Source organism: Phialemonium atrogriseum (genome assembly GCF_030411735.1).
Source record: "Phialemonium atrogriseum strain 8032-3 unplaced genomic scaffold QBC33scaffold_1, whole genome shotgun sequence".
In the NCBI taxonomy this organism is placed as follows: Eukaryota; Fungi; Ascomycota; class Sordariomycetes; order Cephalothecales; family Cephalothecaceae; genus Phialemonium; species Phialemonium atrogriseum.
In genome coordinates this window covers 1,691,048-1,714,186 of record NW_026848138.1, presented here as the reverse complement: position 1 = coordinate 1,714,186, position 23,139 = coordinate 1,691,048, and the positions used below count along the sequence as shown (strand labels likewise).

Here is a 23,139-nt window from a genome sequence, read left to right as displayed (position 1 = left end):
GATCCTAGCCCGCATGCAAGGGGGACCCTGTGGCCGGAACTTGGGAACCTGATATGTACAGTAGCGAAAACTGTGTACATCTCAAGGTAAGAGACAACCTTCTCTATGAGCAAACAATCTACTTCAACGCACTCTCCAAATAACATATATCTAATTTCATTCTTTCGGCTAGATTCTGGAATCCACCGTGAGGACCTCGCCCAGTGGACTGAGTTCTGAATTACTGGTGATCACTTTGTATGTGATTCTATGGAAGAAGTCGCCAAGAAAATGATCGAAGATGTACTTTACGACATGACCAGCCATATTCAACCAAACAGCGCGGACAGAGTCATCGCCTAGATCCACCTCCGTCGCTTAAGAGAGGTCCTCGCCATGGTTTACAACCCAGATATAACATGCCAGTCAAAGGTTATCGGACTCGTCACGTCGATGCTTCTCGACTTTATACAACTGACTCGCTACTCCTTACTTGGGAAACCCAGAATCTAACGATCTGTTGGATAAGTATCCCTGTCTTGTTAGCGACATGTTTGGACGTAGGCGAAGAGAAAGGGGCTTAAGAGGCTGATACCTTCCCTCGAGCATTCTTCACCCGCGTCAGACCTATGGCAGTGAAGCTGAGGGTAGTATGCTCAAAATGCGCTGGGAAACACGGGAATATAAGGTGATCATTTGGACCGCAGAGCTTCATAAGAGCAAACAAGAGATCATATTCATAGTCCTAGGGGCTCAGGCCAGACTACACCACCACATCAATTCATCCCATCTGTCTCATTCTCATCATCTCTTGGAAGGCGCTCGGCCATCCAAAGCTTTTAAGGTAGCCCATCTGACGCCGTTTGCAAGCACCGCTGTCCAGAAAAGTCTCAGCGAGGTACACTGACTATCCCTTCTTGTGGTTAAGCAAGCAGCTTCTAGCTTGCTTTGGCTTCTCGTGTACCAATGCCATGACCATTCTAGAACATCGCACCACCAAGCCGAATAGCAACAGACTTGTTCTGCGTGTAGTTCGCCAGCGCGGCTTCTCCCAATTCACGTCCAATGCCACTCTGTTTGTAGCCCCCAAATGGTACCTCGTGCCTGAGAAGATTATAACAGTTGACCCAAACGGTGCCGGCGCGGAGGCGATTGGTGACGCGGAGGGCGGTGTTGAGGTCGTTGGTGTGGACGGCCGCGGCGAGGCCGTAGCTGGAGTCGTTGCCCATCTTGATGACCTCATCTTCCGTAGAGAACTTTGCGATGGCGCAGACAGGGCCAAAGATCTCCTCCTGCATGATCTTCATGTTTTGGGTGACGTTGGTGAAGATTGTCGGCTGGATGAAGTATCCCTTGTCGCCGTGGCGGGCACCCCCGGTCTCGACCGTGGCGCCCTCCTGCTTTCCGGACTCAATGTAGCCCATGATACGCTCATATTGGACCTGGCTGACCTGCGGGCCCTGGAAGGTGTCGGCCGCGAACGGGTCTCCAACCTTGTTCTCCAACGCCCTCTTCTTGAAGGCCGCGACAAACTTGTCGTAGATACCATCCTGGACGTAGATACGGGAGCCGGCACAGCAGCACTGACCGTGGTTGTAGTAGATGCCGAAATTGACCCAGCTGATCGCCTGCTCGATATCGGCATCGTTGAAGACGATGTTGGGTGACTTGCCGCCTAGCTCCAGCGTCACCTTCTTCAGGTTCGACGAAGCAGCAGCCTTCATGATAGACCGACCGACCAAGGTTGAGCCAGTGAAGGCAATCTTGTCGATATCCATGTGCGAGGCAACAGCGGCTCCCGCAACCTTGCCGAAACCGGAGATGACGTTTAGAACACCGGGAGGGAAACCCGCCTCCTTGACAAGGTTGGCGAAGACGAGAGCAGAGAGCGGGGTCTGCTCGGCGGTCTTGAGCACAACTGTGTTACCGGTGGCAAGGGCAGGGGAGATTTTCCAGGCAAACATGAGAAGAGGGAAGTTCCACGGGATGATCTGGCCACAGACACCGATCTAAAAGACGACAATTGTTAGCGAGGTATCACAGCCTGGGAATTGAAGAAACGCACAGGCTCCTGCTTCGTATAGTGGAACATGTCCGGAGCAACATCGAGAGTCTTGCCCTCAATCTTGTCCGCCCACCCTCCGTAGTATCTTATGCAGCCGATGACGGCCCCAACGTCGCCTCGTGCCATGGTAATGGACTTGCCATTGTCGAGAGACTCGACAGCAGCCAGCAGGTCCAGGTTCTTCTCCGCCAGGTCCGCAAGCTTGATCAACAGAATGCTGCGCTGTTGGGGTGTGGTCTCGCGCCAGACGCCCTCGAAGGCCTTTCGCGCAGCGGCGACGGCAAGGTCGACATCCTTCTCTGTGGCCTCACTGACGGAGCAGATGACCTCCTCTGTTGTGGGGTTGATGACCTCGAAGGTCTTTTTGTCGACACCTTCAACCCACTCGTTGTTGATGAACCTGCTACAGAGTGAGCTTTCTGCCCGGGGACTCGTAGCTACCTAGGTAGCTAGTGCGCCAGGTTGGGAAGAACTTACAGGCCGGTGGGCTGCTTGTAGGTGCCAGTAATTGGCGTCTTGAGCTCGATAGAGAGATTCGACATTTTCAACGGGTATCTTGAGCACGGTTTTGAGGGCTAGAAGGTGTTGCGATCGCGATTGGATTCTGGGGATGGGGGGTTTCTTGTAGGGGAGCTCAAGCGGCAAATGGAGGAGAAGGTGTGAAGCAACTTACAGAGCGGGGTCAAGGAGAGGAGTATCGGGAGGTGCATAGCATCGGATCACGGTGATAGGGTGGTGCTAATGGGAGGTCCCCCCCCTCTCCGTTTCTCCTCCCTCGGGCTAACGAGTACATCTTCCCACAACCCTCCTATGAGATTGAGGATGGCGAGAGATCCATCCACTACTCCGTCCCCTACGTCCTTTTCTCCGGGCCAACGGGGATAGCATGTCGCCCCAACGGAGAACGAGTACGTAACTGGGGCGAGCGAGAGGGCATTTGATTTTACGCATTGGCGACTTTCTGACAAATTGTTCCCTTCCCCCATCAGAGCTCTCAACTACCGTGGAGTTCCCAATCCCCTTAATTCTAGGCAATAGTTCCTACCTCTTGTTAAGCCACATAAGTTACACATCATGACCAAGTTTCCCACCCCGCTCCAGCCATCTGAGAAGTGAGAGCCGAATCCCTTGGCACCTCTTGGGTTAACCCCGCCAACAACTCCGTAGCTGTGGTGAGTGAGTCGGTGACAGCTCTTACAGGTTGCATTGCCCGACCTTGGGATGACCTCATGTTTAGCAATGTTTTCCAGTTAGTACGCACACTAGTGGAGCTCGCCCTGGACTCTGCTAAGTCCCGTCGGATGCGTTGCAATGTGAGAGGTCAACGCGAGGGCGCATGATCGGCACAATTACGAGCGAGAGGTGACATGGAGGCATGGAGGGGCGAGGTGGGGGTGTGTGGGTAGCTCTTTAAAATTGGGGTGCACATCGATCCCCAAAACCTCGGCACCTCTATGGGTACGGTACATGGAAGCACTGAAGAGGATCCGTACAGTATCAATACAGTGTACTTTACTGTATAAACAAGCCTAACGTAACGGTACCTAGTCTGGATTGTTAGGAGCTTCCCAAGACCCGTCGGCCATGCAACAACAGAAGCCGGGTAGAGAGCAGCAACTCGGGCGGGAACTATCATATTCCGACTTCTAGGATCTGAGGCCGACGTCCATGTCGTCCATTGCCCTCCATCCCCCGACGGGTCGAGAGCAGGCCACGCCGAGCCCCTTACCGCGGCTTCTCCAGACCCCGTCTGGCCTGGCATTACTAGAGCTTCAGGGGGCCATCAACATACCCGGCTCAGTTATCGCTGACCTGGTTGTCGAGCAAGGCGGCACCAGACCGGCGGTCCCGATCGGGCGTGTCATTTTCCCCGACTATAACCCCGACGCCCTGGACCCCTCCAGCACGTCGTGGATGAAGCGAGTCTACCTCTACGTCGGCCAGCACCAGCGTCTCACCGGCGAGGTCAAAAAGCTGCCCAAGCCTCTCGCCGTCGTCCGCCGCCGTGGCGGCCGAAACGAGTCACAGGACGAGCCTGCCGAGGAGCTTGAGGTCGTCGAGATTGTCAAGTACAAGATTGTGTTCTCGCAGCGGCCAGAGCCGGTAGGGGCAGAAGCCTCATAGTCGTCGAGGATTCCCCCTTCACGAATGACCCGCGACACCTTACCATCACTCACGAAGTCAAGGATTCGTCTAGCCATTGGTGATGGTTAAGAGTCTTCTCCAGAGGCATCAAGACTGCCACTGGCGTCTTCGCATCTTCCCGTGGAATTAACGGCTCCTCATCTATATGCTGCCGGCGACAACGTAAGGCCATCCCACGAGCGACCTTCAGGGTGGTGTATTGATGGCAAAGACAGCTCGAATTCACCAGTGAGGCATGGGACTCGGGAGGAAGGTGTGATATTCTTGATTGGTAGATTACCTGGATCAAGTAGCCTCGACGAGACTCAGCGGCTTCGTCCTGCCTAGACCGTCCTTGCCGTAGTAGTCCATAGGATAGACTCCGTCTCCCCAATCTTTTCTCTCTTCCAGCGCCACCAAGGCTTCATAAGGTGTCAATAATGGCCGAGGGAACGCATATCCCCAGTCGATGCTCAACCGCGGGCAGGCCACCTGAACCCAGCATTCTACATCGTCCATCAACGCCAACTTCCCCGGGAAGATCTCGCTGAGCAGGAGGTTGACAAAGGGGATGCCATTCTGCTTCAGCTTGCTCTCTATCAAAGCCATCGTGTGGGGGTTGCCCTGCCTCCCCAGAGACCCCAGAATGAGGCCCCACTTCTTGGCCCCCTTTGCGGTCCGGATGGCCTCGCGCCTCAGGTCCTGCATCTCGTCGTGCCCGTAGGTCTCGTGGGTCAGCTTCCTCGAGTACGGATCATACCTGTAAGCGGGGATGCTGGGGTTGTGGATCATGATGCTCTCCAGGTGGAAGCGGCCGTCGCCGAGGTACAGGATCAGGTCGACCGTGGCATCGGTGTACGTCGACAGGTTCGGCGACGTGCAACCGAGGATCTCGCCCTTCGACAGCGGCGCGATCTGCGGGACCACGACCTTGAAGCCGGCCTTCTCGAGCGTCGACTTGACTCCGTGGATCGTGGCGTTGAACTGGATGGTCCCAACCATTGCTACCGTCTTCCCCGGCGAGAAGTTCCGCTCGAGCGTTGCGAGCAAGTGGGTGGTGTCGATACTGATATCGACAAAGACGTATAGTGTCTTGATCTTGGTCACGTCAACGGGGATGAGGCAGCTGTGGGCGTAGTGGACGAGCAAATCACAGCCCATGGCCCGTGCTGTGTAGTCATCGATACAACATGCCCCATAGGTAACATCGCCCATGATGAGCGTCTCGATTCCGGGGCAGAACTGGGTGAGGATGTCCGAGATTGTGGTGGCAAACATGAGCAGGCCTTCTGGCATCTGCAGCGCAACCTTCTTGGCCCCCAGGGTACGAATGCGGTGGATAGTCTTGGGAACCTCGAAGGAATAGTTGGCGGGCAGGAGTGCTAGCGCAGCCTTGAGCTCCGGGTCGTTTAGTATCTCCGGAGGTACTTGGTTCAGCAGCCTTGGTGGTCGCCTTGGCTGAGCCGCTGTGGTAACTTGTTAGATGAGAGAGAGCCTGAGCACATGGGCAACATTGGGTACATTACCCTGAACTGCCCCAGTGCCTCCTCCGGTAGTAGCATTGTTCCCAGACTTTGCCGTAGCGTCAGCCGTCCTCCTCCCGACGAACCGCTTCTTTGGCTGCCTGATTGCAGCGGCTTGTTGCGAGCCATGAGCTTCTTCAATATCGGCCGCTATGCCCAGATCGACTTGGGCACGGTCGTCCTCCATTTTGGATAATAAGTGAAGAGTCAAAGACAATTTCCAAGGCAGAATTTGCACTGCACCCCTGAACCCTGCGAGACTCAACCTGATGGCTCAGAAGCTGTACGGACAAGCACGCTGACGTTCCAATTCTGGTTTGGTCTCAGACTCGTCGCTAATATCGCCACATTCAGTGCAGTTTTTTTTAATAAGGGGTATCGGTGTCCGAAAAAGACGCTTAAAGTCCTCGTTCCCAAGTTATGTTACGGGCCAGGTTTTTTTTACTACGCTACAGCGTTGAAATCGCTCTGCAGTTCAGGCTGCTTCGTAAAATGCTTTTACGTGGAAACCTCCTCGTACTACGAGGTCAATTCAGTTCTTTGCAGGCCCACCATGCCGCGTAAACTTCGGCAAAAACCCCTGTCATTAAATCCATGCCTCGAGCTGCAGGTCAAGTTCAAACCACATTCACGGATGATGCGCCCGCCCAGCACGCCTCTTCCGAGTCCCTCCAAGTAGATCCTCACCCTGTAGTGATAGAGCTGGCTTTCTATTTGATCATCGTTAGCCATATATAAACCCAACGCGAGAACGGCTTCCGCCAGAAAAGATGGCCGGCATCCCCAAGCCTGGCCCTGCCAAACTTCGACCTGGTTCGGGTCTGGACGAGTGGCTGGAGGAAGCAAAACAATGTCATTACCTCCCGGAGCCTGTTATGAAGCAGTTGTGCGAGATTGTAAAGGAGGTGTTGATGGAAGGTACAGAGAGAATGGCACCCATTGATACAGTCCCCTATGACCGCAAATGCTGACCTTGGCGCTTCTCAGAGTCGAACATCCAGCCCGTTGTGACGCCGGTTACAATATGTGGCGACATCCACGGCCAGTTCTACGATCTCCTCGAGCTCTTTCGCATAGCCGGCGGAATGCCTGGCGAGAGGAATGTGGAAGCCCCGAAGACGGCGACAACCGTAATTACGTCTGAGGACATCGAACCGCCCACGGAAATAACAAACCCGAAGCTGAAGAAGAAGATCAAGGAGTCTGAGGCTCCGGGGGAGACCGAGGGTGATGAGACCATTGGGGATTCTTCAGAAGCAGATAAGCCGTCTGACTCGACGATAGACGAAACCTCGACCGGTACCGACAACACGCGATTCGTCTTCCTCGGAGATTTCGTCGACCGAGGGTATTTCAGCCTCGAGACATTTACGCTTCTTATGTGCCTGAAAGCAAAGTATTTCACCTGTCACCAACCAAGCGGGGCTGCATCGGGGGTAGGCGCTGACCATGTCCAGATACCCTGATAGGATCGTCCTTGTTCGCGGCAATCACGAGTCGCGGCAAATTACTCAGGTCTATGGCTTTTACGAGGAATGCCAGCAGAAATACGGCAACGCGTCCGTCTGGAAGGCTTGCTGCCAGGTCTTCGACTTCCTGGTCCTTGCGGCCATCGTTGATGGGACGGTCCTCTGTGTGCACGGAGGCCTGAGCCCGGAGATCAGGACCATCGACCAGATCCGGGTTGTTGCTCGTGCGCAAGAGATCCCTCACGAAGGAGCGTTTTGTGACCTTGTATGGAGCGATCCCGAAGATATCGACACCTGGGCTGTCAGCCCGCGTGGTGCCGGTTGGCTCTTTGGCGATAAGGTTGCGACTGAGTTCAACCACGTGAATGGGTTGAAAACCATTGCCCGTGCCCATCAACTGGTCAATGAAGGATACAAGGTTCGTTAATAGACTCCAACCCGTCCTACCTTCCATCTCTCTACTGACAACGTCTATAGTTCCACTTCCCTGAGAAGTCTGTTGTCACGGTCTGGTCAGCTCCAAACTATTGCTACAGATGTGGCAATGTGGCATCTATCATGACCGTCGATAAGTCTCTGAACACCAAGTTCAGCATCTTCTCGGCAGTGCCAGATGACCAGAGGCACGTACCTGCTGGTCGACGCGGTCCCGGCGATTACTTCTTGTGAACCGTTGACGCCAGAATGCGGGCGGACATTTCAGATACCGGGAGCGGGCGTTTAGGTTTTGCGCATTTTTGTTGGCATGGTCCGGAGACCTGAAGTGCTCCTTGCATAGAATAGACCACGATGGTCGACTGAGATACCCCTTGACGGCTGCCAATCATGCTATCATGCTATCATGCTATCATGCTATACGTGGTAGATGCCAGCCCGATGGAATCCATGAAACCAGTGTTCCGCCATGCCATGGAGGCCGGTATTAGTGTGCTGGCAAGGTTTTCCTTGAGTTGGGACGATTGTCAAAACCCTGTTGCGGGAGACTACCTAGGTTGGTCACTTCCATTAGCCTTTCCATGCATAGAGAAAGGCCGGAAGGTTATCGGGGACACATTTCATGCTTTCTACAAGAATTATCCTATACCGCCACCTATAACTACCTAGCATGATCCTCTCTGAGCTTCGACTTCTTGTGCCTGAGATCAAGAAGCCCTATATCGCAACGACCGTCCCTTCCCACCAGAAGACAAGCATCTACAATTTACCTACCTATCCAAGCAAGAAGATGGAGCCCAAAGAGCCAAAACGGCCAGTGGCACTGAGACCAGTGAGACAGCCTACGGCTCCGCCCGGTTACCAGGGCCCTTGCGAGACAGACGATGTTGGATCGATGCTCGAGAAACTCTCACCGGAGATCCTTGGTGAGATCATTGGAAGCTTGGACGACTTCGTGGATCTTGGCTCGTTGTATTCTTCCTCGCCGGTCGTCTTCCAGGCCTATCTCATCCACCGGAGAAGGATTATCATGCGGATTGTTCTCAGCCACGTCGAGCCGGAGATCCTCAACGAAGCTCTCGCCATAGTCTATTTTCCGACCCTTGAAGCGGACGAGACTCCTTCTGAGAAGCAGCAGAAGATAATCAATCACATCAAAGACTACCATGGCGGAAATCTGAGGCCGCCAGAGCCTTGCCAGTTCGACAAGGTCAAGGCGCTGTGGAAACTGCATACCTTGCTCGACTCGTTCATCGATGATTTTGCCTACAGAGTGAAGAACAAAAGCTGGTCCAATGCCCCATACTGGTCCCATCGTACTCTGCTGCCCCAGGCCAAGCCTGGGTCCCCTTTCCCCTTGTCGCCGACGGAGAAGATCAGGTTCCGACGCGCGTTTGCCAGGTTCGAGCTGTTCGCCACCGCGTTTCCCTTCCGCTCCGGGCCCGAGCTCTTCTCTGCAAAGTCTCGATTCGACCTGCTGCTCTCGCACCTCAAGCCCTGGGAGCTCGAGGAAATGAGGTGCGTAGACAGGTACGTGTTGCTCACGCACTTCGGCCTCCATCAGATGATTTCCGGTCATTTCTACGATGCGGTGCGGCTCGCATTTTTGGAGGAGCAGTCCTTTCCGCCGGGTGGGGAGCTCGTGTATCCTACGGCAGAGCTTCTCGGGGCGGGCTGCCCAGTACAATATCTCATGGGCGGGACTGCCTGGAACCACACGAAGACGACGACGTTGCGGAACCTCGGTTCTCTCGGACTTGCAGCCCTAAACCATGTCTTGAGATGTCCACTCTTGGACTTCGCGCCACTATTCCGAGATATCTACGAGAGTACTTTATCTGACCCACTACCGGCCGGTCTAGAACTGGCAGCGGCTGTGTATCTCGACTCCGACAGGGACCAGGGGCATGATGTAGCGAAGCTATGCTTCAGCTTCACCTCCGAGAGAGTCGACACATGCAATATAGCTTGGTTTGATATGGCCAAACACCAGGAGCATGTGCGGCACCGTAACCAGCCCTGGTTCCGCCACACTATGCAGACCAGCGGTTGGGTTTTGTGGGATTCGCGGTCTACGGCGTTGGGTATACCGAGCGATTTCCGAGCCTGTATGAAACTGACATCCGATATACGCCTGTCTAAGGCACGTCTAGAGGCATTGAGCGACGTCAAGATAGCCAGAGAGACTTGGGAGAACGTGATGCGGAAGTACGTATCGCCAGATCTTGGCGGTTGGTCGGGTAGCGGCACGAAGCAATCAGTAGTTGGGCAAGATGCACTTTAGATGGATGGTCAAGCGTATGTCTATGGACAGTTGGGAGTTTCGAATGTGAATCACTGTTCTGCTTCTCGAGCGTACCTAGCTTCTGGGCTTCACCATCCCCGTCCTGGGATACCTCCCCCACAACAACTAGCACCTAGGGATGATGAAAGTAAAGAATCATAGCTATATGTGCGGCGAGAATGAAACCTTTCGCCTATCCAGTCTCCATAGTAAGGGTCACTTGACCATTCTCATTCCCAATCCCCGATCCAACTTACCAGACTCCTTCCACCTTTACACGAGGAAGTCGACAGACAATCCGGACCCGCCTCCCCACACCCAAAACTGCAGTATCCAACCTACCTACCTACCCATACCTACTATAGTGGAGATTCATCCGCGGCCCCCCATCGAAATACTCGCCATAACCCCCACCAAAGTCACGCGGCGGCAGCGGCGTCCGCATCGGCCCGCCGCCGCCGAGCCCCCAGTGGACATCCGGGACGAACCCCTGCCTGGGAGGCCCACCGACTGCCGCCGCCGCCGCCGTGATCCCGGGTCCCCCGCCCCCCATGGCCGCGGCGTGCTGGAAGCAGGCGCCGCCGCCGCCGCCGCCGCCGCCGCCGCCGCCGCCGCCCCCGACGAGCACCTCGACGGCGCACCCGGCGAAGACGCACTTGTGCCGCTGGCAGAGGCGGGACCCGTTGACGGCCTGGCCGCGACACCCGCCGCCCACGGCGGAGGCCGAGGTGGCCTGGCAGGTGTGCACGGCGCAGAAGGGGAGCGGGGGCCCCGCGTCGTACGTGGCGGCGGTGGTGGGCCAGACGCCCGCAGCCGCAGCCGCCCAGTGACTGGCCGTCGTCGTACTCGGGGGTGGCGCGAGGCCGTGGCGGCGGTTGGGGCAGTGGTGCGCGCCGCACCGGTGGGCGACGCAGTAGGGCGAGAGCGGGCCGCGGTGGCCGGGGCAGCCGTCCACGAGGCAGGTGTGCTCGGCGCAGAAGTGGCCGCCCGCGACGGCGCGGTTTGCGCAGGGCGCCGGGAGATAGCGGCAGCGGTCTGGGTGGTCTTTTTTTGGTTTGTTATGTCAATAAGGGCTCCTGCCGTCGTGGAGAAAAAGGGGGAGGAAAAAAGGGGGTGACGCACGGTTGTTATACTGGTCGTGGATGTGGATTCCCTCTGTCCCGAACATCCTATCCCCATTGCACCCCGCGGCCGCGCACCCCTGGTGTCTGGCACAGAAGCCGACGCCCTCGCGGGCCTCCCCGTCGCACTCCCTCCTCCCGCACTTGTGCGAGCCGCACCACATGGCGCCGTCGAAGCGGTCCCTCCTGCACCCGACGCGGCCGCACTGGTGGTCCGCGCAGAACGAGCCGTCGGCCAGGGCGAGGGCGGCCGCGCACCCGGGCCGCCGGCACGTGTGCCTGTAGCAGTAGTAGCCGCCGGCCTCGCGGCCGCGCTCGCTCTCGCACCCGTCCCAGCGGCAGTAGTGGTCGCCGCAGAACCGGCTCATCTCCCCGCTGTCGTGCATGTGGACGCGCCGCCCACACGCCCCGCGGTCGCAGCGCCGGTGCGCGTTGCAGAACCGGCCCCGGCTTCCCGGCTCGCCGCTGCCCGAGGCCCGGGCCCAGCAGCCCTGCGACTCGCACGTGTGCCGGGCGCAGAAGGCGCCGTCGGGGGCTCGCCCTTCGTTGCAGTCTGGCGATCGGCAGACGTGGTCCGCGCAGAAGCCCGAGTTTGCTTGGCGATGGGCTGCGCAGTTGGGGGCTTCGCAGCTGTCTATTTGGGGGCAGCAGGTTAATTGTGGGAGAAGAGGAGATGGTCACCAGGTTGGCATGTTGGCGAAGAGCAGAAAGGGGGCTTTACTTACGGCGGCTACAGAACTTATATCTTACCGGATCATAGTACCTGATGTCCTCACTGCAGTTCGCGGCGCAGCATCTCATGTCTATCACAGCGACTCTTGATTAGCACTCATTCCCCATGCCATATTGTCTGCGGCCATAGGTACTCACGATCGTGACACCACATATAGTTTACGTACTTCCGGGGGTTCGGACATAACAGGAGGTTCTCGACCCTGCCACAGAAGCAGTCACGGCAATATCTCGACGGATAAGACTGACCATTGTGGTTCAGGAGGTTGAATTTGTGCCCACACATTGCACACCGCATCTTGTCGTCCCTTCGATAACTGTACCCCTGAGATACGATGGCTGAGCAAAATGCGCTGTGTCCGTAAGGCTGAGAAAAGGCGTTCGAACCACACAAAGCCAAGTCGGTCGCGTGGGATTTGTCCTGATGCTGAAGACGGCGGCGGGCCGGACTATTTAAAGGCATGGCCGACCAAGCTGGGTGGTATCCGAGTATGGAATGGCCCGAGAAGACACTCACTCGTTCGCAGTGTCAAACAGTGACGTGGACTTCACCTGTCGTGCTACATATCGAGATTGCGATGGACCTGATCGGGCAAGCAGTCCGGTACCTCGACGCTCTCCTGACCAAGAGTTCCTTAATCGAGATTCGACAGAGCTAGGCGAAACATACTCATTGCTGCCAAATCCTAGATGTTAAACTGGGAAAGTCGGGACGACCCATTTGCTAGCTGGGTTGGCCGACGTTTATGATGCCACTTGGTGATTGAGCAACATCGCAGCAATCTGAGAGGACGGCGATGTCTCCATCATTAGTGTACTCGTGGATTTATTAGAGTGACAGCCTACGCCGCTGGACAACTCTATCCTCGGCTCGTGTTCCTGATCACGAAGCCAAGGGGCCTCAATATGAATCCCTGCTGTATCTGTGTCCACAGGGAATGGAAGACTTCGGCCCCTGGGTCGAACCGCTTCATTATCTTTTTTGATACCAGGAGGAGACAGTGAGTAGCACGTATTGGAAACGGAGTGGTTCCCGCAGAACAAGCTGCTGGTAGACGTATATTCAATACTCTATAATCGAACCCCACGAACCAGGCAAATTGCCGATGGTCCCTCGATTCGGTCGATTGTATCGACTTGATGTAGACGAGTACTACTTACTGTGCGCCGCCTCGTCCAAAAATGTGGTATCATGACGCACAAACAAACACCCGTACCAGACGGCTAGCAGGGCCCTCCGAAGCGGTGAATACCGTCTACACGAGCATGGCCACCCATGGCCATGATTGCCTCGCGGCTGGCTGCCTGATATCTTTAGGCTCCCCCCACCCCCCTTAGCTTCTACTTCTCTCCCCGCCAGACGCCTCGTTTTGCCTCGTAGGACAAGGTGGGCCCTCAACTCGCTAGACTCCTATCTACCCGTAGGCGTGTAGAGTTCGCATCAAAAATCAGCAGCTAGTAATGCCGGCATTATGGGAGAGGCTCCCGGTTTCACCACAGCAAGCAGCTGTCGTGCTTTACGTGGATCCATTGCACAAGCCTCCCCATGTATCGCGCCCGAGTGAGCTAAAATGTCGGAAGCCTGTTCCGTATTCGCATGCAGCTATACGCTCAGGCTTATCTTAGGGATTCAGCTAGACGGCGCTGTCACGGAAGGCTGAAATGTTTTCGTTTCCGGCACTGTGGTCTCATGGTTGGTGACCGGAGGGGTGGGGGGCGCCGGACGTGGTGCTGATTGCGTGCTGGTGCCGCTCGTAGTTGAGACGGGGTGTGCATGCGGTTGGGACGCCTGTTGCAACTGTGCCTGCACTAAAGGCTTCTGAGGCTGGGTCTGGCGTGCAGAAAGTACTTGTGGCTCGATCTTAGCTTCTTGCACCCCCGGCTGGCCTGCAGGCTGCATCTCGGTGTGTGCTCCTGGCTGCATCGTAGGTCGCTCAATCTCAGCCCGGTGCACAACTGGCTGTTCCGGTCGTTCGATTTTGGGTTGTTGCGTTGGTTGCTGTATCGGCTGCTGTATCGGCTGCTGTATCGGCTGCTGTATCGGCTGTTGCGCCGGCTGCTGTACCGGTTGATGCACCGGCTGATGCACCGGCTGATGCACCGCCTGCTGTATCGCTGACATGTCGAGCCGCTCCATCTTGGCCTGGTACATCGCTAGGGGGTCCGTCGGCTCGCTCTTCACATTTGGCGATGTGGCAGCGGCAATGGGTGTGTTCCTGACGGGCGAGAATGCCGGGATCGCGACCCCAACACCGGGCGTTACAGGGCTCGCTCTCGTGGACGTTGACGCTCCCGAGATCGGCACTGGGCTGCTGGTATTCCGGTTATTGTTGTGGAGGCTCTGTGCATGCGTCGTGATCCCTTGGAGCCTCGCGTGTTCCTCCTCTGAATTCAGTCGTGCCTTTTCCTCGGCTTCCTTCCGCGCAGCCTGGCTGGGCGCCCGTGTCTTCAACTCACCGGTGACGCACTGCAAATAATAAGGCATCTCCGAGTTGGTTTTGAGGAAGAAGAGCTTGAGGTTCCGAGCCTTGTCTTTGAGTTGAACTTGTGTCCTGTCCTTTAGAATATCCGAGATGGCTCCATTTTGCCCAAAAAGTGTCAAAATCTGGCTCCAGTGGGGGCCTTTAACCATGTCCAAGCCAGCCATGAGAGCCTTCTCCTCTTCAGGGGTCCAGGCCCTGCGCGTAGAATGGAGTCCCTCGCGCCGGGCAGTGGAAGACGACTTGGCAACAGCTGCCTGTCGGGCCCGCTCGTACAGTATCGAGGTGGGGAATGTCTGGTTGGGGGGGAGCGTTCCTCCTTCTGCGGGAGGTTGCGGTGGCGGCGGGGGTTGGTGGGTGTATGAATAGTACGGTGTTTGAGATAGCTGGTTGAGTTGAGCTAGGGAGGGGGATTGAACAGCAGCTGCGTCATATTAGCAATGGCCCCGAAGCACGTATGGCCAAACTGATAGCAAACTTACCGGCACTGCTGGGGGGTAGCGTTGTTGGATGATACGGCTGAGAACTGGAGAAACTGGGGCTGCCGTTTGAGACGTTCCCAAAGCCCGTGTTCAGTTTTGATGCGATCAAGGATGCGAGACCCCCTGAATCGAACATATCAGTCCCAGTCCCGTTTGTCGCTGTCGTGTCTGCTAGTTCCTCCTTCGCTGGGTCACCTTGGCCTGATAGAGACTCCTGTATGAGTTTACCAAGACCCAGACTGTCGCTTAAGCTGGTAGAGCCTTCATTTGTACTCGAGCCGAGATCCATGTTTGCCGAATCCTCCGCACCATTTGGGATCAGGCCGGATGTTGCGTTCTGTAAGAGCAGGGATAGCTCGTCGTGATCGGTCTCAAGTTGGCCATTTTCCAACGGTTCGCTGACGGCCAAGTCCTCGCTGATCGGGATGTTGATCCCATACTTTTCTGCATACTCTATTGTCGCTCCCAACTGGCTTTGCAAGTATGCGCCTAGATCATCAGCGAGGCTTTCGAACGGATACAGCTCTGCCAACCGTGCTGGGTTCCTGTTAGCATCACTGGCTTGAACTTGGCGGTTGTCGAGGCTTACATCTCTTCTCGTCGTCGAGGATGGACTCAAGTAGCTCCTGTCTCCGAGTCCTGATCCCCGACGCTAACCTCTCTCTTTCCTGTGTCCTGGATGGACTGTCGCCGAGATTTCGGCTTACAGTTTCGTCCACATTGGCCGGGAAATGCGCATCTAGCGCATCGGATCTGCCCTGACTATCTTCGGTTTGCTTCATCGATATCAAGAACGCCTGTGTCTTGAAACTGATGCACAAATTTGCCGTGTTCTCGGCAAACTCTCCATCTTCCGGTATGAAGACCGCCGCAAAGTTCTCGTGACATTCGGAGACGAGACCATCGTCTCCTTGAAGCACACTGGAGCTTATGGCGGCAAGATTCGACATCCGTAGTGTCTCGCGGTCCTCAGAATCGCTGACTTCCAGATCGTCGGCGAAAAGAAGGGGCGACGACTCGGAGAATATTCGTCTCGCGTGCTCCAGAGAATTCTTTAGGAGGTCGTAAGCCTTGCGATATTCCGACTCCCGGTCAGCGATAAGCGCCAGGGTCTCCTGCCTGGGTTGTTGTGAGAGAGCGAGCAGGATCTGGACGGCCTGTAACCCAGTTTGATTAGGATCTTATTCCCTGAGGCGGCCGAGGGCATGGACGACGACTCACCAAACTGCCCAACAATGGCAGGCTCATGGTCCGCATCACATAGTATGGATTGCTGGAGAACTTCATCCGCTTCTGCTCTACCTTCCGCGCAGTCGTGGGCTGAGGATGGGTTGTGTCCGCGGTGGAATTGTAGTTCGCGCCATCGTCTGCTGTAACGGCAGGCTGATGCAATTGCTCGTCCAGAGATCCCAGCGCATTCTGGATCATGGTGGAGATATCCCAGCTGGTCGAGCCCATGTCTGGGAGAACATTCCCCGGGGACCCATGATCATCTGTCTTTTGTCGCTTCTCGGCGCAACCTTCGTCGTCAAGTTCGGCTGTCCGCGGCCGTTTCGAAGGTGACGTCGTAGGCTCTGTGACCTCTGGTTCGGGGATCGTGGGCCCAGGCTCAACCTTGTCGTCTGCGATCATGTCAGTAATGCCCACCAGGAGAACACTCGAATCCGGTCGCAAATGCGATCGCAAGGGACCATACCAGGGACAGACGCGAAGGCTGCAAGCAGGTCTGCAGCCAAATCAGGAGCAATGTCTGCCATGTCTGCGACTCCCGATCTGACTGGCGATATTCGCGATCTCAATCAACCCGGATCGTCAACCTAGCTCCCCAGACGGCCGCCCCGCTCACGGCGACCTTGGCCCGATTGGATGTCGGAGAAATTTTCTTGCCTCGACTACCGTTCCTGGCCGCAAAACCCCTTCTTTTTGGCCTTCGAAAACGGTATGGAGATTTGAGCAGACATCTACTTTCATATGGGAGCAAAAGTCAAAAAAGTTCTCAGGCGTGCAATAACTAACGGGACCTCGCAAAGTGCTTCTAGTCGAGGCGGCCTGTCTACGTCCTCGCCGCTTTATTGGCACGCAAGGATCACAATCCGGCCTTATCGTGAAAACTCGGCAAAACTTAAATCCATCTCACCCCACTGGTTCCGCTCAGGTATCTAGGTACCTACCCTGCACCGAGGTGGAGGGTTTTCAACCTCTCACGTGATTCAGCCCACCACCTTGCCATTTTTACCATCCCACTTCATTTTCGATATACCCTCTCTAATCCCCGACGTCGTCCTCGTATCTTTGTCAGTAAGTCAATCCCAGAGCTTGCCTCAAACCGTGCCTACCGACCTTGCAGCTGGTCTTGAGATTTCAAGCTCAGGTACGACCCAGCCCTCTTCCGGGCACGGTCCACGCACAATCCCGAAATTAACCACCATCTTTTTCGTAGTTCCTATCACCACCAACTCAACCAGACAACTTTCCGATTTTCGGTCAGCACGTAAACATGGAGAACGACAAGGGCAACATCGTGGATCTGTATGGCGGCCCCCCTCCGATTTCCCAACCTTACGCCCCCTTAAATAAACAATTTGACTAATTTTTGGTTATGTAAAAAACAGCTACATCCCGAGAAAGTGCAGCGCCTCGAACCGCATCATCCGGGCAAAGGACCATGCCGCCGTCCAGATTGCGATCGCGAAGGTCTCTGACGACGGCCGTGCCATCCCCGGCGACAACCACGTCTACGCGCTGTGCGGCTTCGTGCGCGCGCAAGGAGAGGGCGACGACTCGCTGAACCGACTGGCCCAGAGGGACGGCTTCCTCAAGAGCGTCTGGAGCGCGGTGCGGTAAACTATGGGTAACATTTGGGCCGGTGAACGGGGGAGCTGAGTAGTGGGGAGCAAGAATAAAAAAATTGTTTCCTACTGGAGGGGGAAGTAGAGGATAGAATTCTCAGCCGACCGCATGGAATACTTGGGTCTTTTTACAAGGGGCGTCTACTTTGCGGAATTCTTCGGTTTCGTATGACAGATATGAGCCAGATTCATAGAAGAACTCCCGCCTGGGATATGTGAAAGGCATAAGAAACCATGGGCTCCCCTGGCCTTTTTCCCCCCACCTGAAATGTCATGTGCATGCATACGCTGCTGCTCTGTTTGATCGAGATGCTAATCCATCAACTTCGTCGCATTGACTATCTTTGGCCACCTATGTAACCATTTCCTAAGCTAATTTTTCTCGCGGACTGGCAGCGGATTTCCTGCGGCCGTTTTCCCCTTCGCAGGGAGGGGGGTCTTCTCAGTCCGCTCCGGGGCCTCCTTTACGAAGGGGATAAACTCGGGTTGGCCAGGGATATACTTCCTCAGAACACTTGGAACAGTCAATCCTTCCTCGGTCTGGTAGTTCTCCAGGATGCAGCAGAGGGTCCGCTCGGTTGCGCACAATGTCTGAGGACAGAAGGTTAGAGAAACAAACACGTTGAAAAATGACGAGGTAGGACTACTTACGGCGTTCAGGGCGTGGACGTATTCCTTCTTCCCCGATCCTACCATGTTCTTCCCCTTTTTGACACCGAAGCGGATCTCAAGCTCCCTGGTTTGGTAATCTGTGCAATTGGAGCAGGAGACGAGCTCTTTATACTCGGCCTGGAAGGGGAAGTACGCTTCCAGATCCTGCTTTTTCGCCGCCGCGTTGTTTAGGGCCCCGGAGACGATGCCGACAACGTTGTAAGGCAGACCAAGAGACTGGTAGAACTCCTCAGAGACGGCCATCATCTCGTCAAAGTGTTGCCAGCTCTCGTCAGGCTTGCACAGGATGAATTGCTCGACCTTTTCGAATTGGTGCACGCGGAACACACCCCAAGCATCCCGTCCATGGCTACCGGCTTCCTTGCGGAAGCAGGTGCTGTAGCCGCCGTATTTAATCGGCAATTGGCTGGGCTGCAGCCATTCCTCGGAATGGAGGCAGGAGAGTGGCTGCTCACTGGTGGCGATCAGGTACCGATCAGACTCGCCATTATCAGCGCCTTCCGAAACGCGGTAAAGTTCTTCGTCAAACTGCGAGAGCTGGGCTGTCTTCGCCATTTGTTCGCGGTTCAGGAAGAAGGGCGGTTGGTTCGGTGTATAGCCTGCAAACTCAAGTCAGGTCAAGTTGCGAAGGTGGTCCGGGTAGGGTTGCTCACCTCTCGAGAACAGGAACTCCACTCCATAGTTGATCAGGGCCATGTTCCTGGACAGTGTTAGTGTCATTACTCGTTAGTCTTGGAGTTTTGGGACAATACAGGAAAAAGCCATAGCCCGTCAAGCAGTAGCCCCGGTGCCCAACAAGCTTCACACCCCTCACAGGATCGTAGCCATCGAGCCTCCAGAGGACCTCGTGATGTGACAATGCCGGCTTCCGGGTTTCATCAAATCCCTCGGGCGCCCACGTGCGGATGGTGGAGTTCTCATCCTCGGTCATGCTAACCGGGACAGTCTCGTGGACGTAGTTACCGACGGTGCGAACCTTGATCTGGAGTTCGCTGTGTTTCGAGGCAGCAATGGCCTCCTGTGCGGCCTTCTTTTTTTGCAAATCATCCTTCTGTTGGAGAAGGTCGTCCGCGTTCTCCTTGGCCTTCTTCTTCAGGCCAATTTGTTTCTGGACGCCATTTATTTCGGTGCCGATTCGAGTGAATTCATATTGGGCTGAGAAGGGGTCAGAATGGGCGCTGAAAGCGTATATTCGAATGTCATTGCGGCCTACCAGCACGGGCTTCCTGCCATAGGGTGATGATCTCGTCAACGATCTCAACAGGGGCGCCACGTCGTCGCTGGCTCTCCCTGATTTTCTCTGGGTCACCTCCGCGCTCCTTGATAAAATCGTCAGCGTCCAGCATCGTGGCGTTATTGTCGTTATTGTCAACTGTGGGGCCTTTTTTCGAGGTTGATCAACGACTGGGACGATGTTTGATCGTTTGGTGGGGGGCTGTAAACTGTTAAAGTGACTCAAAATCGGTATCGTGGAGGGGTAGGATTCTGCCTCAGGATCCCGCCCTCCTGCGCCCCGCTGTGCCCCGGCCATCTCAGGTCGGGCCCCGGTCCCACACCTAATTGGCTTTCGGAACCCAAGTCGGCCCGATGCTTCGTTTCCCTAGGTACCTAGTACCTACTGCCCAGACGCCACCTACCAGATGCAGAGTACTCCGTAGCAGCGAAGAGACGGAGTGATTCCACGGGGCTTACGGATTAGAACAATGGAAAATACCAAATCCAAAATATGGAATATTCATTTTCGAAAATGTTACAGACTAAAGCAAGAAACGCACCCCTGGTTCGAGTCGACTCGTCTTACTCATCCCGGTCCTGTCGGGAACGGGGCGACTACTCTAAGACCTACAGCCAGGGGTCAGCGAAGAAAAAGACGGTGCGAGGAGGGAAGGGGCCTTACCTCCTGCATTACCTCCTGAAGGAGGTCTTCAAGTCGGCCAAAGCGCGTGTTCATACGCGCCTCGAAAGCCTCAAGGGCATCATTAGACAGAGGGCGCGGCGCCGCGGCTGCGGCGGGAGGGGCAGTGGCAGGGAGGGGCGACGGAGGCGACGGCGACAGGGCCGCGGCAGCTCCAACCCTACCCGGGCGGTGACGCTCGGCCCCTGCTAGGGACTTGCAGGCGACAAAGAGGGGGTCGGCCAGCTAGCAAGTGGTATCGGTGCATCGTCGCGGAAATGACGGGGGGGGGGAGTAGAGTCGGCTCACCACCTGCTTCTGCCTCTTAGACGCATGTGGCGAGACGTTTTCAAGCTCCTCCGCGGCTTCACATGCCGCGAGGTAGGTGGCCCGGTTGGCCGGTGCCTAGGGACCAAATCAGTATTGCTTCACGACACGGGCGGGCTTCTTTAGAAAGAGCGGCGAGCTGCAAACCGTGTGGTAGTAATCAATACTAGAACCAAATGATTTAATGGAGAACCTGTCACGGTGCGGAGTGGGATATCAAATATGCTTCAAAAAGTAAATAGAGTAAAAATACATCAGGGGCTCCGATATTCATGGGAACTAAGACAGGATACTCCAGAAACCTCCCATTATCGCCCAAGCTACTACCGCCCCGCCATCCTACGTCGCAGTCGTGTTGATGCTGAACTTGTAGCTGGCCTGGAGAACATAGGGGTCACCGCCTGGCTCGAAGATCTGCTTCTTGGACCGCTGCCACTGGGGCTGGTTGATAGCATCAATCCAGTCCTCAACCTCGAGCACGACACATCCGTACTTGGGGATCGTGCGGGGGAATTTCGGGTTATCGAACAGGCCCTGCGTGGTCTTCAGGGTCAGGGACCCGTTCTGCCCATTGCACGAGTACATTTGGAAGGCCTCCTGGTCCGTGTAGACGTCAAGCTGAATACCCGACCACGCTGACTGCAGACGCGCCACGAAGCCGCCCTCAGCCCGCCAGTCGTAAGGGCCGTTTTGCTCGCGGTTCACGAGCCAGCAAGTGTCTATCGATCAAGTTAGCGAACCACCCTTGAGAGCCGCGAAGCTGGGAACGCCTACCATATCCAGAACAGTTGAACCCGCAGTTGTTGTGGATCTCGGGGTCAGCAAAGCCGGCGCCAATCTGCTTCGGGGAACTCCAAAAATCATTGACGGAGCCCGGGTGGTTGGCGATGATATCACCTGTCGGGATGAGGATGTTGTCAACGCCGACCCTCTGCCCGCTATAGGGCAGATAGAAGGTATGGTTCAGGGCCGTGTTGGTCTCGTTGTTGGCGAAGCCATCCAGGTTCCAGTACGTATGACTGCTCAGCATGATGGGCGTCTTCTTTGTTGTCGGGATGGCAACCATCTTCAAGTCCCAGGTCATGTCGCCGAGGGTGTAAGTGATGTACGAGATGACCTCGCCGGGGAAACCTTGGGCGGCATCGGGATCCACGATCGAAAACGTGATGCTGCTGTCCGAATGAGAAACGACGGTGAAGTTCCGCCAGTCCCATCCATCCGGGCCGCCGTGGAGAGTATCGATACCATCCGGGTGCTCGGCGGTGGGATTCTCGTTTGCCAGCACATTGTAAACGATGTCGTCTATCTCGAACGAGCTGTTCTTGATGCGATTGGCATAGCGCCCGGGGACACCACCGAGATGTGGATGCTGCTTGTCGACCCCGTAGTAGGTGGCGTTGTCGAAGCCAGCCACGATATCGCGCTTAATCCCGCGTTTGTCCTTTATCAGTAGGTTGCTGATGGAGGCGCCATAGGGAATGAAGGCGGCAGAAATGCCTTCTCCATGGATCCAGTACTTCCCATCCTCGTCAGGGGTGGGAGCAGTCGCGTCGCCGGCAGAACCGTCTACCCTCGTCTGCAGGCGCGCAAACACCCCCGACAGGAAGAGCACAGTCAGAGAGATGGAATTGAGACGCATTATGGTGGTGATGACAACGCAGGGATTAGGACTACAAGCTCGGAGGTTAAGGGGAGAGAGAGGTAGCCCAGTAGTAGCAACCTCCTGGAGTGAATGAGGGGTAGGGTGAGGGGCAGGGCGAGAGAATGAGAGGGCGGATATCTTTATACCTCCCTAGGTAGGTAGGTAGGTAGTAAGGGGGGGAACCAATGTTGACGGGAAATGGAAAGGAGCGGAGCTGGGGGATGGCGATGATCAAGCTTCAATACTGCGCCCACCAGCGTATCCGAATGTACCCATCCCCGACCGCGAATGCTGTTGCTACTCCGCTTGGGGCGGTACGTCAACGATCCCGGACATGCATGGGGAGAGCTTGTTATTTCGAAATTGGAAGCTGGAGGAGGAGCTTCGGTGACTTGGGTGATCATTCTGCGAAGGTGGGTTGATCCGAGCCTATGACGAGCGTTGGCCGGCAGAGTGCGGCATGTACTCAACGGCTGCCCCGAGCTTCCTGAAGCGTCATAGGTGGACAGGAGAGTAATGAGAGGGACACGAGGGACGCCCAATTCACGAGGCTGGATCTTCCCCGGCAATTCCTGGGCTCACACTTCAAGTTGGGCAAGTTACACACTAGGTACCTACCTTATTACCTTTCTTTACCTTACGTTACACCGCCAGGCCTGTCGGCGCTTGCTCGGGGCAGCACAGGATGCCCGATGCTTGATGAGCAGCTCACTTCCGCTCTAGGCCGCCACAGGTGGTAATATTTTCGTCCCCTAATCGCCTGGCTGTGTGTTCTCGGTCCTGCTCCCACGAGACCCCGAGGTCACTTCTGGCAAATTGGTGCTGGCCTGGTTCCATGTTGTTCGCAAATACGGTTGAATTGTGTATCTGTAGTTCGGTACTGTACCTATACTGGCAGGGTAAGGTCGGGTGGTAGGTTTCATTGGCGCGGGTGTGGCTGCACCGTTGGGATGAAAGCTTGTTTAGAATCCGGGGTTGCCTCCTCTGTAGGAAGTAGATGCGGGGTTAAGTTAGCTGCTAATTGGGGTAAATACGGATGTAGTCGCTTCGTTTACAGCCAT

At 55.8% G+C, this 23,139-nt stretch overlaps 9 protein-coding genes across 9 annotated transcripts; 4 read left to right on the top strand and 5 right to left on the bottom strand.

The window, feature by feature from the left end:
* Positions 1-922: 922 nt before the first annotated feature.
* On the bottom strand, positions 923-2,674 carry QBC33DRAFT_26736 (aldehyde dehydrogenase domain-containing protein). The gene is made up of 3 exons (XM_060423159.1): positions 2,522-2,674; positions 2,045-2,444; positions 923-1,988 (listed from the first exon to the last, which is right to left on the bottom strand). The coding sequence occupies exons 1-3, from the start codon at positions 2,584-2,586 to the stop codon at positions 960-962; spliced, it is 1,494 nt and encodes a 497-aa protein (XP_060288890.1). The 5' UTR covers positions 2,587-2,674; the 3' UTR covers positions 923-959.
* Positions 2,675-3,371: 697 nt separating this feature from the next.
* Positions 3,372-4,321, top strand: QBC33DRAFT_26734 (chromosome transmission fidelity protein 8). The gene has a single exon (XM_060423158.1). The coding sequence runs from the start codon at positions 3,713-3,715 to the stop codon at positions 4,166-4,168; it is 456 nt and encodes a 151-aa protein (XP_060288889.1). The 5' UTR covers positions 3,372-3,712; the 3' UTR covers positions 4,169-4,321.
* A 153-nt stretch (positions 4,322-4,474) lies between these two features.
* Positions 4,475-6,177, bottom strand: QBC33DRAFT_615259 (diphthamide biosynthesis protein 1; the record flags this gene model as incomplete). The annotated part of the gene is made up of 2 exons (XM_060432628.1): positions 5,695-6,177; positions 4,475-5,643 (listed from the first exon to the last, which is right to left on the bottom strand). The coding sequence occupies exons 1-2, from the start codon at positions 5,876-5,878 to the stop codon at positions 4,475-4,477; spliced, it is 1,353 nt and encodes a 450-aa protein (XP_060288888.1). The 5' UTR covers positions 5,879-6,177.
* Positions 6,178-6,461: 284 nt separating this feature from the next.
* On the top strand, positions 6,462-7,829 carry QBC33DRAFT_575170 (sporulation-induced protein; the record flags this gene model as incomplete). Its single annotated transcript, XM_060430806.1, has 4 exons — positions 6,462-6,609; positions 6,679-7,087; positions 7,149-7,578; positions 7,638-7,829. 4 exons carry the CDS (start codon positions 6,462-6,464, stop codon positions 7,827-7,829), a joined length of 1,179 nt encoding a protein of 392 aa, XP_060288887.1.
* A 556-nt stretch (positions 7,830-8,385) lies between these two features.
* Positions 8,386-9,879, top strand: QBC33DRAFT_554119 (uncharacterized protein; the record flags this gene model as incomplete). Its single annotated transcript, XM_060429476.1, has 1 exon — positions 8,386-9,879. One exon carries the CDS (start codon positions 8,386-8,388, stop codon positions 9,877-9,879), a length of 1,494 nt encoding a protein of 497 aa, XP_060288886.1.
* A 3,483-nt stretch (positions 9,880-13,362) lies between these two features.
* On the bottom strand, positions 13,363-16,451 carry QBC33DRAFT_510514 (telomere repeat binding factor-domain-containing protein; the record flags this gene model as incomplete). The annotated part of the gene is made up of 6 exons (XM_060425776.1): positions 13,363-14,612; positions 14,695-15,231; positions 15,284-15,362; positions 15,402-15,851; positions 15,916-16,316; positions 16,391-16,451. The coding sequence occupies 6 exons, from the start codon at positions 16,449-16,451 to the stop codon at positions 13,363-13,365; spliced, it is 2,778 nt and encodes a 925-aa protein (XP_060288885.1).
* Positions 16,452-16,846: 395 nt separating this feature from the next.
* On the top strand, positions 16,847-17,852 carry QBC33DRAFT_522146 (ribosomal protein S21e). The gene is made up of 3 exons (XM_060426518.1): positions 16,847-17,065; positions 17,135-17,223; positions 17,307-17,852. Exons 2-3 carry the CDS (start codon positions 17,192-17,194, stop codon positions 17,536-17,538), a joined length of 264 nt encoding a protein of 87 aa, XP_060288884.1. The 5' UTR covers positions 16,847-17,065; positions 17,135-17,191; the 3' UTR covers positions 17,539-17,852.
* On the bottom strand, positions 17,750-19,668 carry QBC33DRAFT_522142 (serine--tRNA ligase, cytoplasmic). The gene is made up of 5 exons (XM_060426517.1): positions 19,429-19,668; positions 18,968-19,370; positions 18,869-18,915; positions 18,195-18,814; positions 17,750-18,134 (listed from the first exon to the last, which is right to left on the bottom strand). Exons 1-5 carry the CDS (start codon positions 19,559-19,561, stop codon positions 17,916-17,918), a joined length of 1,422 nt encoding a protein of 473 aa, XP_060288883.1. The 5' UTR covers positions 19,562-19,668; the 3' UTR covers positions 17,750-17,915.
* Positions 19,669-20,548: 880 nt separating this feature from the next.
* QBC33DRAFT_26525 (galactose mutarotase-like domain-containing protein) lies at positions 20,549-22,452 on the bottom strand. Its single transcript, XM_060423133.1, has 2 exons — positions 21,211-22,452; positions 20,549-21,155 (listed from the first exon to the last, which is right to left on the bottom strand). Exons 1-2 carry the CDS (start codon positions 22,073-22,075, stop codon positions 20,776-20,778), a joined length of 1,245 nt encoding a protein of 414 aa, XP_060288882.1. The 5' UTR covers positions 22,076-22,452; the 3' UTR covers positions 20,549-20,775.
* Between the last annotated feature and the right edge of the window lie 687 nt (positions 22,453-23,139).

Excerpts from the sequence above, each read along its gene's own strand:
- QBC33DRAFT_26736 (XM_060423159.1), bottom strand. The coding sequence starts at position 2,586 with ATGTCGAATCTCTCTATCGAGCTCAAGACGCCAATTACTGGCACCTAC. Across the intron at positions 2,445-2,521 it reads TACAAGCAGCCCACCGGCCT|GTTCATCAACAACGAGTGGG; the intron begins GTAAGTTCTTCC and ends ACTCTGTAGCAG. Across the intron at positions 1,989-2,044 it reads ACTATACGAAGCAGGAGCCT|ATCGGTGTCTGTGGCCAGAT; the intron begins GTGCGTTTCTTC and ends GTCGTCTTTTAG.
- QBC33DRAFT_26734 (XM_060423158.1), top strand. The coding sequence starts at position 3,713 with ATGTCGTCCATTGCCCTCCATCCCCCGACGGGTCGAGAGCAGGCCACG.
- QBC33DRAFT_522146 (XM_060426518.1), top strand. The coding sequence starts at position 17,192 with ATGGAGAACGACAAGGGCAACATCGTGGATCT. Across the intron at positions 17,224-17,306 it reads AAGGGCAACATCGTGGATCT|CTACATCCCGAGAAAGTGCA; the intron begins GTATGGCGGCCC and ends TGTAAAAAACAG.
- QBC33DRAFT_522142 (XM_060426517.1), bottom strand. The coding sequence starts at position 19,561 with ATGCTGGACGCTGACGATTTTATCAAGGAGCGCGGAGGTGACCCAGAG. Across the intron at positions 18,916-18,967 it reads ACGGGCTATGGCTTTTTCCT|GAACATGGCCCTGATCAACT; the intron begins GTATTGTCCCAA and ends AACACTGTCCAG. Across the intron at positions 18,135-18,194 it reads ACGTCCACGCCCTGAACGCC|ACATTGTGCGCAACCGAGCG; the intron begins GTAAGTAGTCCT and ends TTCTGTCCTCAG.
- QBC33DRAFT_26525 (XM_060423133.1), bottom strand. The coding sequence starts at position 22,075 with ATGCGTCTCAATTCCATCTCTCTGACTGTGCTCTTCCTGTCGGGGGTG. Across the intron at positions 21,156-21,210 it reads GTTCAACTGTTCTGGATATG|ACACTTGCTGGCTCGTGAAC; the intron begins GTAGGCGTTCCC and ends CTTGATCGATAG.